This window comes from Anolis carolinensis, chromosome 2 (assembly GCF_035594765.1).
Source record: "Anolis carolinensis isolate JA03-04 chromosome 2, rAnoCar3.1.pri, whole genome shotgun sequence".
Taxonomy (NCBI): Eukaryota; Metazoa; Chordata; class Lepidosauria; order Squamata; family Dactyloidae; genus Anolis; species Anolis carolinensis.
The window spans coordinates 198,455,802-198,470,171 of record NC_085842.1 but is presented as its reverse complement, the minus strand read 5'-3'; the positions used below and the strand labels follow the sequence as shown (position 1 = coordinate 198,470,171).

The 14,370-nt window shown below is 41.0% G+C and overlaps 1 protein-coding gene across 3 annotated transcripts in view; it reads right to left on the bottom strand.

Moving 5' to 3' along the window:
• abca1 (ATP binding cassette subfamily A member 1) overlaps window positions 1–14,370 on the bottom strand; it is a 160,444-nt gene that overhangs the window by 71,042 nt on the left and 75,032 nt on the right. For all 3 annotated transcript variants that reach the window (XM_008103698.3, XM_016991135.2, XM_062971510.1), the window contains 2 exons: window positions 3,597–3,718; window positions 3,104–3,295 (listed from right to left, as the gene is read on the bottom strand). In XM_008103698.3, coding sequence (XP_008101905.2) covers window positions 3,104–3,295; window positions 3,597–3,718 — 314 coding nt within the window. The remainder of the gene's footprint in view (window positions 1–3,103; window positions 3,296–3,596; window positions 3,719–14,370) is intronic.

Below are 14,370 nucleotides of genomic sequence, written 5' to 3'. Positions count from 1 at the left end.
AGTGATTTTCCATTTTGCAATAACCATAAATGCATTTGGTAATGCACAACTGTTGTAAAGTTGGATTTTATTATAAACCTGACCCCAAGGCTGACTCACCACGGGCAATTATCTTTCTCTAAAATCTCTCTTCTTCCTCTCTCCTTATTCTAAAATGTCTGACCTATAATATTTCTTTAGATACAATTCTTGCATATTTTCCAAACAAGCAAGGTTTTTAGTTTAATGTATTTGTTATAGGTTTTATTTTCCTTGAAAGGAATGTATTATTAACCTTTCTTGTGTGAGCAGTAAACATCTTCAGCTTGATTTCTCTTGCAACAGTAAAACCACATGCATAGCTTGAGTAGAATTTTATGGATGGACCCAAAAGGAAGGAAGGAAGGAATCTACACCAGAGTCATTTGGGTGTCTATGGTAGTAGAAAGCTACAGAATGAGATGGGGGAAGATGCATATCAAAGAAACAATTTCAAAATTGTTTGCTCCAAATGTTTGCTCTAAATCAGGCACGGACAAACTTTTTTGCCCTTGGGCCACATTGTGGACTAGGTTGGGAGGTAGGGAGGGTATTCAAATTTGGGTGTACTGGGTATTTGTGCCAAATTTGGTAGGGCCGGGCTGAGAGGGGAGAGAGGGGACCCTCTTCTCAGTAGGGCCCTCATCTCCGCAGGAGGACATGGCAGCTTGCCGCATCCTCCTGCAGTGAGAAGGATTTGACACATGTCTACCCAGGGCTCCAGTTCTGGGTCCCTGAATGCCTCTCCTCTTGGCAGGAGAATGTGGCAGCCTGCCTTGCTCTCCTGCTGAGATGAGAGTGCGACATGTGGCTGCGCAGAACTCTCCTGAGAGGAGAGTGTGACTGGGTGGGCCCGCTTGGCAAGAGAATGTGGTGGATCGATGTGTGTCGCCACGTCTTCCTGCTGAGCGGCCCTCCCCGTTCACCCGCTCAGATTGCACGGAGGCTCGGACGAGTGGGGCTCGGATGAGCAAGGTTTTACTGCAACTGCTTCCAGCATGAACTAGAGCAGGCATGGGCAAACTAAGGCCCAGGGGTGGGATGCAGCCCCCTAGGGCACTTACCTCAGGCCCTCCTCATTTACCCTGTCCTTTTGGAGCGCTCTCAGCCACTGCATGCCTTGCTCCCCTCCCAGCACAAGGATGGTGAGAACAGCCCCATCCTTATGCTGGGAGGACAGCTCAAGGAAGGCACATGGTGGCTGAGAGTCCTCCGGAACACTCTTGGCCACCACCTGTCTTGCCTTCTTCCTGGCATAATGTCAAGAAGACAGCCCAAGGATTGGGGAAGGAGGATCGGGGCAGTCAGCATGTGTCCCGCCTGCCCGCAGCATAAGGATGGGGCAAACAGCCTTGTTCTTATGCTGTGAGGACAACCTGAGGATGACCCAGGCTCTGCCGTGACCCCTCCTGGCCCTGCCCTCTCCTGGGCCCTACCCCTTGTGCCCCCCCCCCATGTACAAATGGCCCTACTCCCTCCGGACTGGGCTCACAATGCTGCCCCAAGGCAAAAAAGTTTGCCCATGCCTGAACTAGAGGGTCACAGCTTTCCTAATCTTGTTTCATATTATGTGCACCTTTAAATCACCTGTCAACTTATGGTGACCTGATAATTTCATTGCAGGAGTCAGAAGTAGATTTTCCAGTTCCTTTTTCTAAAATATAGCCTACAGCACCTGGTATTCATTGGCAGTCTCCCAGACAGGGCTAACTCTGCTTAGGTCCCAAGATAAGATGGGATCTGGTGCCTTTAGGGCAAATGCTTTTTCACTGTCAAAACACAAATGGTAGCATAAGGACAAAGAAAACAGCTGCTTCAGAGTTCTTTAAAACTGATACAGAGACAATGAAATTTTGGACTTGTGAAACAGTATGAGTTGGTTGGTCCTGGTGAAGGTGGCACAAAATAAGGAGAAGGGAAGAAGGGGGAAAAGCATAACAATGATAACAATTATAACAATAATAAATAAAACATGTATAAGTAGATAAAAGTAGTAGTAGTAATAGAGAGATATGTAAAAAAAGATAAAGGTTTTCCCTGACGTTAAGTCCAGTCATGTCTGACTCTGGGGGTTGGTGCTCATCTCCATTTCTAAGCCGAAGAGAAGAGCCGGCGTTGTCCGTAGACACCTCCAATGTCATGTGGCTGGCATGACTGCATGGAGCGCCGTTACCTTCCCGCCGGAGTGGTACCTATTGATCTACTCACATTGGCATGTTTTCGAACTGCTAGGTTGCAGGAGCTGGAGCTAACAGCGGCCACTCACGCCGCTCCCGGGGTTTGAACCTGGGACCTTTCGGTCTCCAGGTCAGTGCTTAAACGCACTTCGCCACCGGGGCTCCTTAGAGAGATATGTAGTAAAGGTGTAATGGAAAAGTCAAAAACTGATAAGAAATATGCTTAAAGATGTTTTGATTTTGATTTTTCTTTATTGTTGGATTATATACAATATGATATGCTTAAGATACCGTAAAATGAGGAAAGAATGTATACTTATACATTTTGAATTATAAATTAATAATAATAATATTAATAATAAAACATTATAAGTAGATAAAAGGTGTGTAGTAGAGGGATATGTAGTAAAGTTGTAATGGAAAAGTTAAAAAACTGATAAGAAATATGTTTAAAGATGTTCTTGATTTTTTTTTTACTGTCGGATTGTATACAACATGATACGTTTAAGATATTGTAAAATGAAGAAAATGTAAACTTATACATTTTGATTGATAAATTAATAAAAAAAATTTAAACCTGATATAAAGTTGAGTCCATCGAACTCTTGTCCTTTAAATGCATCTGATTCAAGGAAAACGAATGTCTACATGAAACCTCACAAGACCTTCTCTGAATCTCCAAGGCAGTTGAAATAAGGCAGGAAATGGGGCACTGCTTTTAGAGACACCCTGTTTATAAAACTTTAAAGGGCTTACCAATAAAAACCCACAAAACGGTGGAAATGATTTGAAGACACACAACAATGACAACTCCTGATCATTATATTACTTGCACAATACACCACAATAATGTATATGCTTACAATTGGGATTATACTCTGGAAAATGCAAGAACTAGCAATACTCACCAGAACCGGCTTCATGACATCCAAATTATCCTGAAACACTTTCTCTGCCACGGTCAGTTTCTCCTTAGGCATGGAGCAAATCACAGCATTACTGACCGCATCTATCCATGGGTTTTGGATGACGACAATCTCTGACAGCTTGGTTGAATTACAAAGGTCTTTCACACTCATCTGGTAGCCAGACTTGATGACCTACAAACATTTACCAGACATCACCAAATGCTGTCCATAAAACACCCTTGGGACTCAAATCATCTTTCAAGCTTCACATCTCTAATTCTTGATAATAAAACTTAGAAGCACAGCCTGCTTTCCAAAATTGTGGTTTTCAGGTGTTCGTAAATGAAACAGCTTCCATCCTTAGCCCCAGACCATGCTAGTTGGGGGATGAGATCTATTTATCGCTGAACAATGAACAATCTCTCCCTACATGCTTTCTTTACATGCTGACAGTATACAACTAATGCTATATATGATAATGAAAGTTTAGTACCTGTTGGAGGTTGACCTCAGCATTCAGGATTTCATCTACAACAAACTGTGGTAAGGAAGCATTGTGATACAGGAAGCTAGAGAAGGTCTCGTTGGCAACCAGGAAATCCCGGACTTTCAACCCTGCCAAGTAACAGGAAAATCACTTTAAAAAAACATATACATTGAAACAACAACAAGGAGGCAAATCTGCATTATTTTTTTGTTGTGAACCGCTGCTAAGTTTATTTTGACCTATGAAAGAGAAACTTCTTACAGACCTAGGGCTTTGGCTTCCAAGGCTGGATCTACACTGCCATATAATCCAGTATCTGATTCCAGATTATCTGCTTTGAACTGGATTATATGAGTCTCCACTGCCATATAATCCAGTTTAAGGCAGTTAATCTGGAATCAGAAACTGGATTATATGGCAGTGTTGATGAGGCCCTAGATTGAGACTATCCTCTTTTCCTACTATTTTATAGTACAGTAGAGTCTCACTTATCCAAGCTAAATGGGCCGACAGATGCTTGGATAAGCGAATATCTTGGATAATAAGGAGGGATTAAGGAAAAGCCTGTTAAACATCAAATTAAGTTATGATTTTACAAATTAAGCACCAAAACATCATGTTTTACAACACATTTGACAGAAAAAGCAGTTCAATACACAGTAATGTTATGTTGTAATTACTATATTTACAAATTTAGCACCAAAATATCACGATATATTGAAAACATTGACTACAAAAATGGCTTGGATTATCCAGAGGCTTGGATAAGCGAGGCTTGGATAAGTGAGACTCTACTGTATTAAACAAATTTAGTGATCAAGGCATACATTTGCTTCAGAGAATTCTGGGAATTATAGTTCTGTGAGAGGGAATGTCTATTTAACTATGACTTATGACAATTAACACTAGGGTGAGGGAGTTAATAGACCTTGTCACTGAGATGTACACACTGCCCTTAACCAGTTCATGTTGTAGTCCAGTGGTTCTCAGCCTGTGGTCTCTGGACCACCAGTGGTCCCCAAAAACTAAAATATGGTATGCAACCTCACCTTTACTACACCATTGCAACAAGAGCAACCGGTCTCACAAAATCCTCTTATATTGCCGAGGCAACGGGGATATTGGGAGGGGAGAGGTTGACTACTCACGAAAGGCACAACAAGAAGTCTCCTGACTGTTTCTTCTCCTCCTCCCTCCCCCTTGAGCGGAGCCATTCCATGTGGCACCTGGAAGTCGGGGTGCCTTGGTGTCTTCGTTTTCAGACCTGGGGTGATTTGGGGTGCCAATTCAGAAAATTGCATTGGATAGACCACATCAGCTCGAAATTATTAAATACAGTTTTCTGTGGGTGAGCAGATGGCAACTAATGGATGACATATGTTCTGTATCAGAAACTACAGCAAATGTGGTCTATCCAATGCAATTTGCTGAATCAGCACCCCAGATAACCAGACCAAATCTATAGTTGGCCAAAAACTGATTCATAACCTTTTTGTTACTAATGTTGGAGAGTGGTCCCTAGTCAAAGTGGTCCCTGGCCAAAAAAGGTTGGAAACCACTGCACTAGTCTCAAGGAAAAACACGTTCCTTCACATCACATGCATGGATACAAAGGGTTGAGGTTTTTTTTCCATTTGCATGGATGCTGCTCTGAAATCTCATATGGATAAGGGAATTAAGTCCTAGAACATCTCCAACATTCTGCAGTTTGGCTGCAGTGCTTGAACTACAAAGACATTATTACTCCTATACCTATGGGATAGGCATCCGTGGTTTCATTTATGTCCCCTCTAAGCATTTTCGATGCAACTCAGCATGATTCTATGGTATTCTTGGGTCAGAAGTCCTTCATTTCAATAGGGTTCACTATTATCTATTGATCTTATGGATGGACAACTGTTCTCACATTAGAGTGAGCAACTTCAGAAGTGGGGCTCAGCCAGAAAGATCCATGGCAGCTATGGTGGCTCCAAGGAAAAAGAGACTACAGTAGAGTCTCACTTATCCAACATTTGCTTATCCAACATTCTGGATTATCAAATGCAGTCTGCCTCCCGCCCAGACCACAGCTGTTTCTCTAGGCAGCAAGGACTGAACTTTTTACACATTTAATTTCCGACAACGTTGTTTCTGTAAGTTCATTTTATGCAATTCTATCTTTATTTGTAGTCAATTAGTTAGTAACCAATGTTTTTGTAGTCAATATTTTCAATACATTGTGATGTTTTAGTGCTAAATTCATAAATACAGCAATTACTACATAACGTTACTGTGTTTTTGAACTACTTTTTATGTTGATTTGTTGTAAAACATGTTTTGGTGCTTATTTTGTAAAATCATAATGTAATTTGATGTTTAATAGACTTTTCCTTAATCCCTCCTTATTATCCAACATTTTCGCATATTCAACTTTCTGCTGGCCCATTTATGTTGGATAAGTGATATTCTACTGCATTTATTTTTGCATTTTCAATGCTAGGGGACACAACAATAAACACATTTAAAATTGTGACATTTGCCACCCACCTATCTATTCCACTTCCCCCAAGTCCGCCCAGACGGATACACCAAAAAGTGAGTTGTCATGAAAATAGCAGAGCAAGAAGTCATTTAAAAATAATGCATTAAAGCCTTAAAGAAGCTCTTTCACTATTAAAACAGCTGTACGGCTTCTTGCAGCACTGGAATACTGATTTTTTCTGATGTAAACAACTCCATAAATATAGGGAGAAGCCCATCCTGCACCACTACATTGTTTCCTCAAACTAGCCTAAGGCGAATCCTGTACTCTTAAAACAGAAGGCACATTCTCTGTGTTGTTGCTGTTGAGAGGTAAAACTTACAAGACTGGCAAACTTTTGTCTACTGAGATTGAGGCAAGTAACAAAGCTACATAGCTTTAGTTAGTTGCTCATGTTCTCTCTCGTACAGTGGGGTCCCGAGAGAGGGCAGCATATGCTGGTCTGTGGGTAGCTGTTTGAGTTTTTTTAAAAAATAACATGTTAATTAACTAGGTTGCTTATACAAGAAGCTTTTGGAGTGCCAAAGAGGCTTGGAATGAGAACTCCATAAATCTCAGCAATGGAATAGGGGGAGAGAAGAAAGAAGAAAACAGAAGAACTGCACGGAGTGGAGAAGCAAGCCTCCTCTGCCTTTCGGCATTGCTAGTGTGTTACTCAGAGCTGACTTGGCAGGATACCAGTCTGGACAAAAGAGTTATGAAGAAAGAAACACTTCCTACTCTTCGCCCAAACACCAAGGCAAGACGCGGGGTTACTGTCGGTCAATGATCCCTAGCCCAGTTCTCTAGTTACACGTTCCTGGGTAGCTTTTTTGTTCTACAAGCAAAATAATCTCAGTCACCAGAGGGCTTGAGGCAAGCCCTGGATTTGAGCTCGCTGCAGGTTACTTGAGGATGAAATCTTTTTCAGGGCTGTTAAAGAGCAAAATCAAAAATCTTCTTTTTTTTGTCATGGAAGACATGGGAAGGGGAGCTGAGCATACTTTTGGGGGAAGTGGCCAAGTTCAAAACACTTGGAGGGCCAAGATTTGTCCATGCTTAGTCTATGGGCATAGGCAGATTTAGGAGGCAGGCAAAATGAAGGCATGCCCCACAATAAAAAATTCTCCCCTCCAAAGAGTTTTTTCTTCAAGTTCCCAAACTTCTAACATTGCAGAGTGTTCATTGCAGATATTGAAAATAATTCATACCTAGAAAGTTACTGCAAATGGAAGCAATTTTCATTTGCAGAGGCAAAGGTCTTATTTAGGAGTAATATCCTCATTTTGTCCCCCACCCCTATGCTGTTGTCTATAGCACACCAATTATCCGACATCCCCAGTATAATATTAGCAGGAGCTCTTAGACCAGGGCTGGAAATCTGTGGCCCTCCAGATCTTAGTTGACAACCACTACTTTCATGGCGGACCAGTGACCAGTGGTGGTGGATGGGAGATGCAGTTCAGCAATACTTGTGGTCCTTCCAGACAGGCCCTATATCCCAGGATCTGATCCCAGATTTTCTGTTTATCCCAGATTATCCGGCAGCGCAGACTCATATAATCCAGTTTAAAGCAGAAAACCTGGGATCAGATCCTGGGATATAGGGCCTGTATGGAAGGGCCCATAGTGGGTCACAGACTTTCCAGCCCAGCCACAGGTAAAATCAAAGCCCCTTCTACACTCTCCTTATATCCCAGAATCTGATCCCAGATTATCTGCTTATCCCAGATTATATGGCAGTGGAGACTCATATAATCCAGTTAAAAGCAGATAACCTGAGACCAGATCTTGGGATATAAGGACAGTGTAAAAGGGGCCTAAGAAGTGGGATTTCAGCTTTCCTGTGTTCTCTTTAGACATGTCAGTTGACTCCACTTCCTTACTACAACAATGGTGGAAATTATCTCAAATGTTATGGGAAAGAATCAGAAATGAGTGGCTCAGAAATTAGGATTCTCCCATATATTTCAGGCCTACATTTTGAAAATAAGCATGAGCAGTTTCAGCAGTGCTCAGAACCTGTGGTCAAGATTCCCTCAGTACTGGCAAGATAAGTTTTCATTTTGTAGCCCAAATCAGTAGCCTGACAATTGTATTTAGAACTGATGTTTCTCAATGGCAGTTCCACATACATAGCATTACATTAAGGCATCTCAGGTATAACTAGTATATGGGTAAGCGTGACTAGTTTGTTCAGCAGATATTTGAATATTTCTGTGACTTCTACCATTTGTCACACTGCAAGTTCTCTTGCAAAATTCTTGGGGGTGGAAGGGAAACTCCAAGACTGGCTCAGTCAAGGAACCAAGGAAAGTTTGGTCTTTCAGTCACATGGTTTTTGGACTCTCCTGCCCACATACCAGCTTTGATCATAAGCTCTATGTATGCCTAGATCATAGAGGATTTCCAAAGATCACACACATAAAGAGACCCAAATCCTACTGGTTGTTATCACAATAGCCTCGGAGAATGCTACTTTGGGTGCCTTCCAATCTGAAAAAACCAATTTAAAGCCACAAATACACTTGGCAACATCGTCAGGATGAGTCGCATGCTCCTGTGTTTAGCATTCACTGTTTGGGATCTATCGTTAAACAATGAACAAATCTGTAGTGCTATTGTTAAGATTCAATGATTTACATGGCCATACAGCCAGGAAAACACACAACAACCCAATGACTTACAGTTTTGAAGCAGAACTGCACAAAGGGTGTACATAATAGCTCTAATTTTTCAAAAAGGGCAACTGAGCCAAATAGAAGTGAAATAGTCTTTACAAAATCATAGGAGGGAAATTTGACTATCAGAATTGGAAACCCATTCCAAATGTTTGGAGGTCTCACCAACACAGCACAATTTCCCTTGGGATAATAAGGCATTCAAATAGCATGTAGGCAAACAGCTGCAAATAGTATACTGATTTTTTCTAAAATCTTATTTCTTTTTTCTAAGATTGAAGAGCTTTCAATCTTAATAATAATAATAATAATAATAATAATAATAATAATTTATAATAAATAAATAAATAAATAAATAAATAAATACATTATAATAAATAAATAATAATAAACAATAAAGTGTCACCAGCCAGAGGCTTATAAATATCTGGGCATATTACAGCTGGACAACATCAAGCATGAACATGTGAAAACTATGGTCAGCAAAGAATACACACAAAGGGTCAGAAAAATTCTCAAAAGCAAGCTCAATGGAGGCAACACCATCAAGGCCATAAACACCTGGGCCATACCTGTCATAAGATATACTGCTGGCATCATAAACTGGACACAGATGGAACTGGATAATTTGGACAGAAAAACAAGAAAACTCATGACCATTCATCATTCACTGCACCCTCGCAGTGATGTTGACCGGCTCTATCTGCCTAGAAGATCAGGGGGCAGAGGACTCTTACAAGTAAAACAAGCAGTCAAAGAAGAAGAACATGCCCTGGCAGAATATGTAAAGCAAAGTGAAGAACCTGCTTTGATTGAAGTCAAAAATCAGAAACTCCTCAAAACACAACAGACAAAAAACCAGTACAAGAAAACTGCAATACAAACTAGAGCTGACAGCTGGCACAACAAAACACTGCATGGAAAGTTCCTTCCATCAGAACAAATGCAATTAAGGCCAAGATCGAAAAATCACCTGATGACCCAAAATGCAGATTGTGCAAGGAAGCTGACGAAACCATTGATCATATCCATAGCTGCTGTAAGAAAATTGCACAGACAGACTACAAACAGAGGCACAACTGTGTGGCCCAAATGATCCATTGGAACTTATGCCTCAAGTACCACCTGCCTGCAGCAAAGAACTGGTGGGATCACAAACCAGCAAAGGTCGTGGAAAATGAGCACGCAAAGATACTGTGGGACTTCCGAATCCAGACTGACAAAGTTCTGGAACACAACACACCAGACATCACAGTTGTGGAAAAGAACAAGGTTTGGACATTGATGTTGCCATCCCAGGTGACAGTCGCATTGATGAAAAACAACAGGAAAAACTCAACCACTATCAGGACCTCAAAATTGAACTTCAAAGACTCTGGCAGAAACCAGTGCAGGTGGTCCCGGTGGTGATGGGCACACTGGGTGCCGTGCCAAAAGATCTCAGCCGGCATTTGGAGACAATAGACATTGACAAAATTACGATCTGCCAACTGCAAAAGGCCACCCTGCTGGGATCTGCACGCATCATCCGAAAATACATCACACAGTCCTAGACACTTGGGAAGTGTTCGACTTGTGGTTTTGTGAAACGAAATCCAGCATATCTATCTTGTTTGCTGTGTCATACAACGTCGTTGTGTCAATAATAATAATATTAATAATCTTCATCACTATACTATTTTATATCCCTGAGGGGACTCAGGGCGGTTTACAACAGAAAACTGGTAAATATTCAATGGCAGCATAATATAACAAAACAGATAAAATCATAAACAATAAACTTCAGGTGTAGTTATAGAACATCTCAAAAATAACAAAATTAAGAATTTAAATATATAAATCATACATTTAGGACTTGTTTACTAATAGATCTAATAGTAAACAATTAAAATATTAAATGTAAAAAGGCCAACAGGGCTAAGGTAGTGTCTTGAGTCAGAGTGTTTAAGGTGCTGTCCAAATTAGAATTATTATATTGGACAATTCCCCAAGTTAAAAATGACTAATACAGGTTACAATTCCCCTCCCCGCCTCCGAATTCACTCACCATAACATCCACCCCCATTCTTTATGCCCTCCCAGAGATTCCCAGATCCCCGCAATTAAGGAGTCCTTTGGATACTGTTTAGGCACAGGAATATAGCCCAGGTCTTCGTGGGGGGTGTAAACTGTGGTATGAGGTTCTTGGGGAGGCAGATTGCGGTGTTTTCTCTCGTGATGGCGAGATGTCTCTATCCGTGTTGGTAAAAGTCCCATAGTACCAAGATTTTATTGACTGGCTTAACACAGGTGGATTGCACATAAACCCTGAGCCTCGAGCTTGTTTAGTCCTCAGGCCTTGCCCGCCCCACCCCAACCCAGAACCCAGACCCAAACTAAAATAGCCCAACCCATCCTGAACCAAAAAGATCCCTCCAAGAGCCAAAAAAACCCCTTACTAAGGCAATGGTAAAACTCCCTGACTCCAAAAAAAAACTCCGACAAAGGCGATGATAAGGCTCTAATGCAGTGGTTCTCAACCTGGGGTCTCCAGACGTCCCTGGCCTACAACTTCCAGAGATCTCATCCAGTTTACCAGTTTACTGACAAAGGCACGGAAACAGTGCTGTCATCTGATAGAAATACAGTAGCACCGTTTCAGAAGCAAAGGGAAGATAAGAGCAAATGCACTTTGGCATTTGTTTATTCTTTCTTAGTAGCATTTCTATCCTTTGACTCAAAGCAGCATACACGGCTTGCCTCCTTTGCACTTTATCCTCTGTGAAATAGGTCAGCCCAAGAGCAACTTGTGCAATATGTTTCATAACTGAGTTGGGACTTGACAGTCCAGCACCCTAAGCCTTCTTTCACAGTGGTTTTCTTCTTCCATTTTCGTTACGTTCTGCAACCTGCTATAAGTAATTGCAAGCTCACTCCTTTGCAGACACTGAATTTGTCTCAGGCACTAATAGCAAATAAATGCTGGCAAACAGGAACTATAAGCTTAACAGTAGGCAGTCGGCAGAGAGTATCAAAGAATGAGACACCAGAAAGACTCAATGTAATCTGAATTTCAGTGGAAGGCAGTGGCTCCACTGCAGACTGAGAAGCCAGGCAGCTGATTCTAGGAAAAAAAGAGGGAAGGGGTTTTGAATATGTATGTCTTAGGAAGTGATTCACCATGGACAGAGAAGTTTGGGTCTAGGCAATGTCGTCAATGAATGTGCTGCAATTTATTTTATTACACCACTGAATAAGTGGACGAAAGAGAGAAAGGAAGAAAGAAGAAGAAAAGATGGATGTAAACATAACATGGCAAGATGGGTCCTGATCCTAATATGGATGAAGGTTAAATGTTTAGTGATTCCCAACCTTTGGACCTCCAAATGTTTTGGACTTCAGCTCTCATACTTCCTAACAGTTGGTAAGCTGGTTGGATTTCTGGGAGTTGAAGTCCAAAACACCTGGAGGCCCAAAGGTTTAGAGAGAGGAGGGAAACATTTTACTCTCCAGACGTTTCAGCATCCAACTCCCTCCAACCCCATCCAGCACAGAAAATGGTACAAAATTATGAAGATTGTAGTTCAAAACTACTGGAGGGCCAATATCACCCCTCCTTGGTACAGGAAACAGATGATTTGGATGACAAATTCCACAAAAATCCCACTCAGCATGATCAGCGGACAAGGGTTGTAAGATTCACCATCCAAAACATCAGGAAAGCAGCAACTGACTTACCTCTGAAATAGGTGGTTGAATTGGCCAAGTCAGGTAGTTATGGAATCAACCAAGCTAAGTAGTTGTGCAAGCAAAGGGTGGGATGAAACAAGTAGTCTCAAGCAAAAGTTGCCTTCATTGATAAAACCTACTGCAAGATCCACAGAGATACTAGCAAGAACACCTGAGCAAGCAAGAGTCCAAAAGTGGCAGTCTAAAACCCGGAACCTCAATCCATGGCTGATACCAGATGAGAAAATCCCTCCTGGGCACACAGAAGACTGGGCGACTAGCACCATGTGATGCAGAGCCAATCTTAGGAAATGGGGCCACAAAGTGGAGTCCACGACATGTGAGTGTGGAGAAGAGCAAACCACAAACCACTTACTGCAATGCAGCCTGAGCCCTGCCACATGCACAATGGAGGACCTTCTCACAGTGACACCAGAGGCACTCCAAGTGGCCAGCTTCTGGTCAAAGGAAATCTAGTATAATGCCAAGATTTTTAAACTTTGTGTTTTTACATACATTATAACTGTGTCCTCAATTCGCTTCTGACACGATAAATAAATAATAAATTGATAAAGTCACCCCAGACCATTACAGGCTTTGGCAGAAAGAGAAGGTTCCCAGGTCTTAATGTATGCATGCATCTTTTATTTAATGTTAAGAAAGACATTGGGAAACACTATCCAAACTGTAAATTAGTTTTGTGGTTGCAATGCGATAGCAGATTGGATTGTAATCCAACAGACATTATTCTTGGAATTAAAACACAGCATTTATCCAGTTAGTTGCAAAATCTTTTGTGTGGAAAAGAACATGTCATGCTATTGTCCAGAAACAACGTGCTGTGAACAATGGTCACTAAGAAAGCTGCCTGTTTTCCAACACAGTCAGAGCAACTGAACCCAGATGACTGGCTCATTCTTGCACTTTCAAATGTCAAAGTTCAGCTACCCCAAATACAAAGAGCAAGGAAAAGAGACTGCAAAGTGAACAAAAGCCAATGTGAAGAACTGGAATAAGTTCATTAGCACTTCTTGGTAGAGCCCACAGATGTTACAAATAGGAAAGTATTTTAGGGACCTGATTAATTTAAAATTTGCTATCCCTTCTTCCCATTCTTAATAGTTTTAGCTTCCCATCTATTACAAAATCTTTACATGTAGCCAAAGTGACTTTTTTGTATTTTCATGAAACATGACAAAGGAATTCATGCAATAGCCCATTAGGAGCACTGATCCTACCTCTTTCACTCCTACGTGGAAATGTCAAGTTCTAAATCTGGTACTAAACTACAGTCCTTTCTTATAGTATTTATTATTCATAATAGCCTTTCCTAACTAGCCATTTTCAAGATGTGTTAGAATATAGCAGCCATGAGACCTGGTCTAAACAAGGTGGAATAGAGGGGTAGCATGACTTCCCTGGATCTAGACGCCATACTCCTATTTATGCAGGCCAAAATCCCATTTGTAAGTTTATGTTGGTTAAAATTGTTCTTCATTTTAAATATTGTATTGTTCTTTCATGCTTTTTTTTTTTGCACTACAAATACCGTATATACTCGAGTATAAGCCGACCCGAATATAAGCCGAGGCACCTAATTTTACCACAAAAAAATGGAAAAACATTGACTCCAATATAAGCCGAGGGTGATAAATTTCAGAAATAAAAATCGATACCAATAAAATTACATTAATTGAGGCATCGGTAGGTTAAATGTTTTTGAATATTTACATAAAGCTCAACTTTAAGATAAGACTGTCCAACTCTGATCAAATCATTATTCTCATCTTCTTCAATGGAAATGTGCTTATGTATCCTTTTAATAAGAATAGAGTAAAATAATACATGTAATAATAGTAATAATAATAATAATAATAATAAATACAGGAAA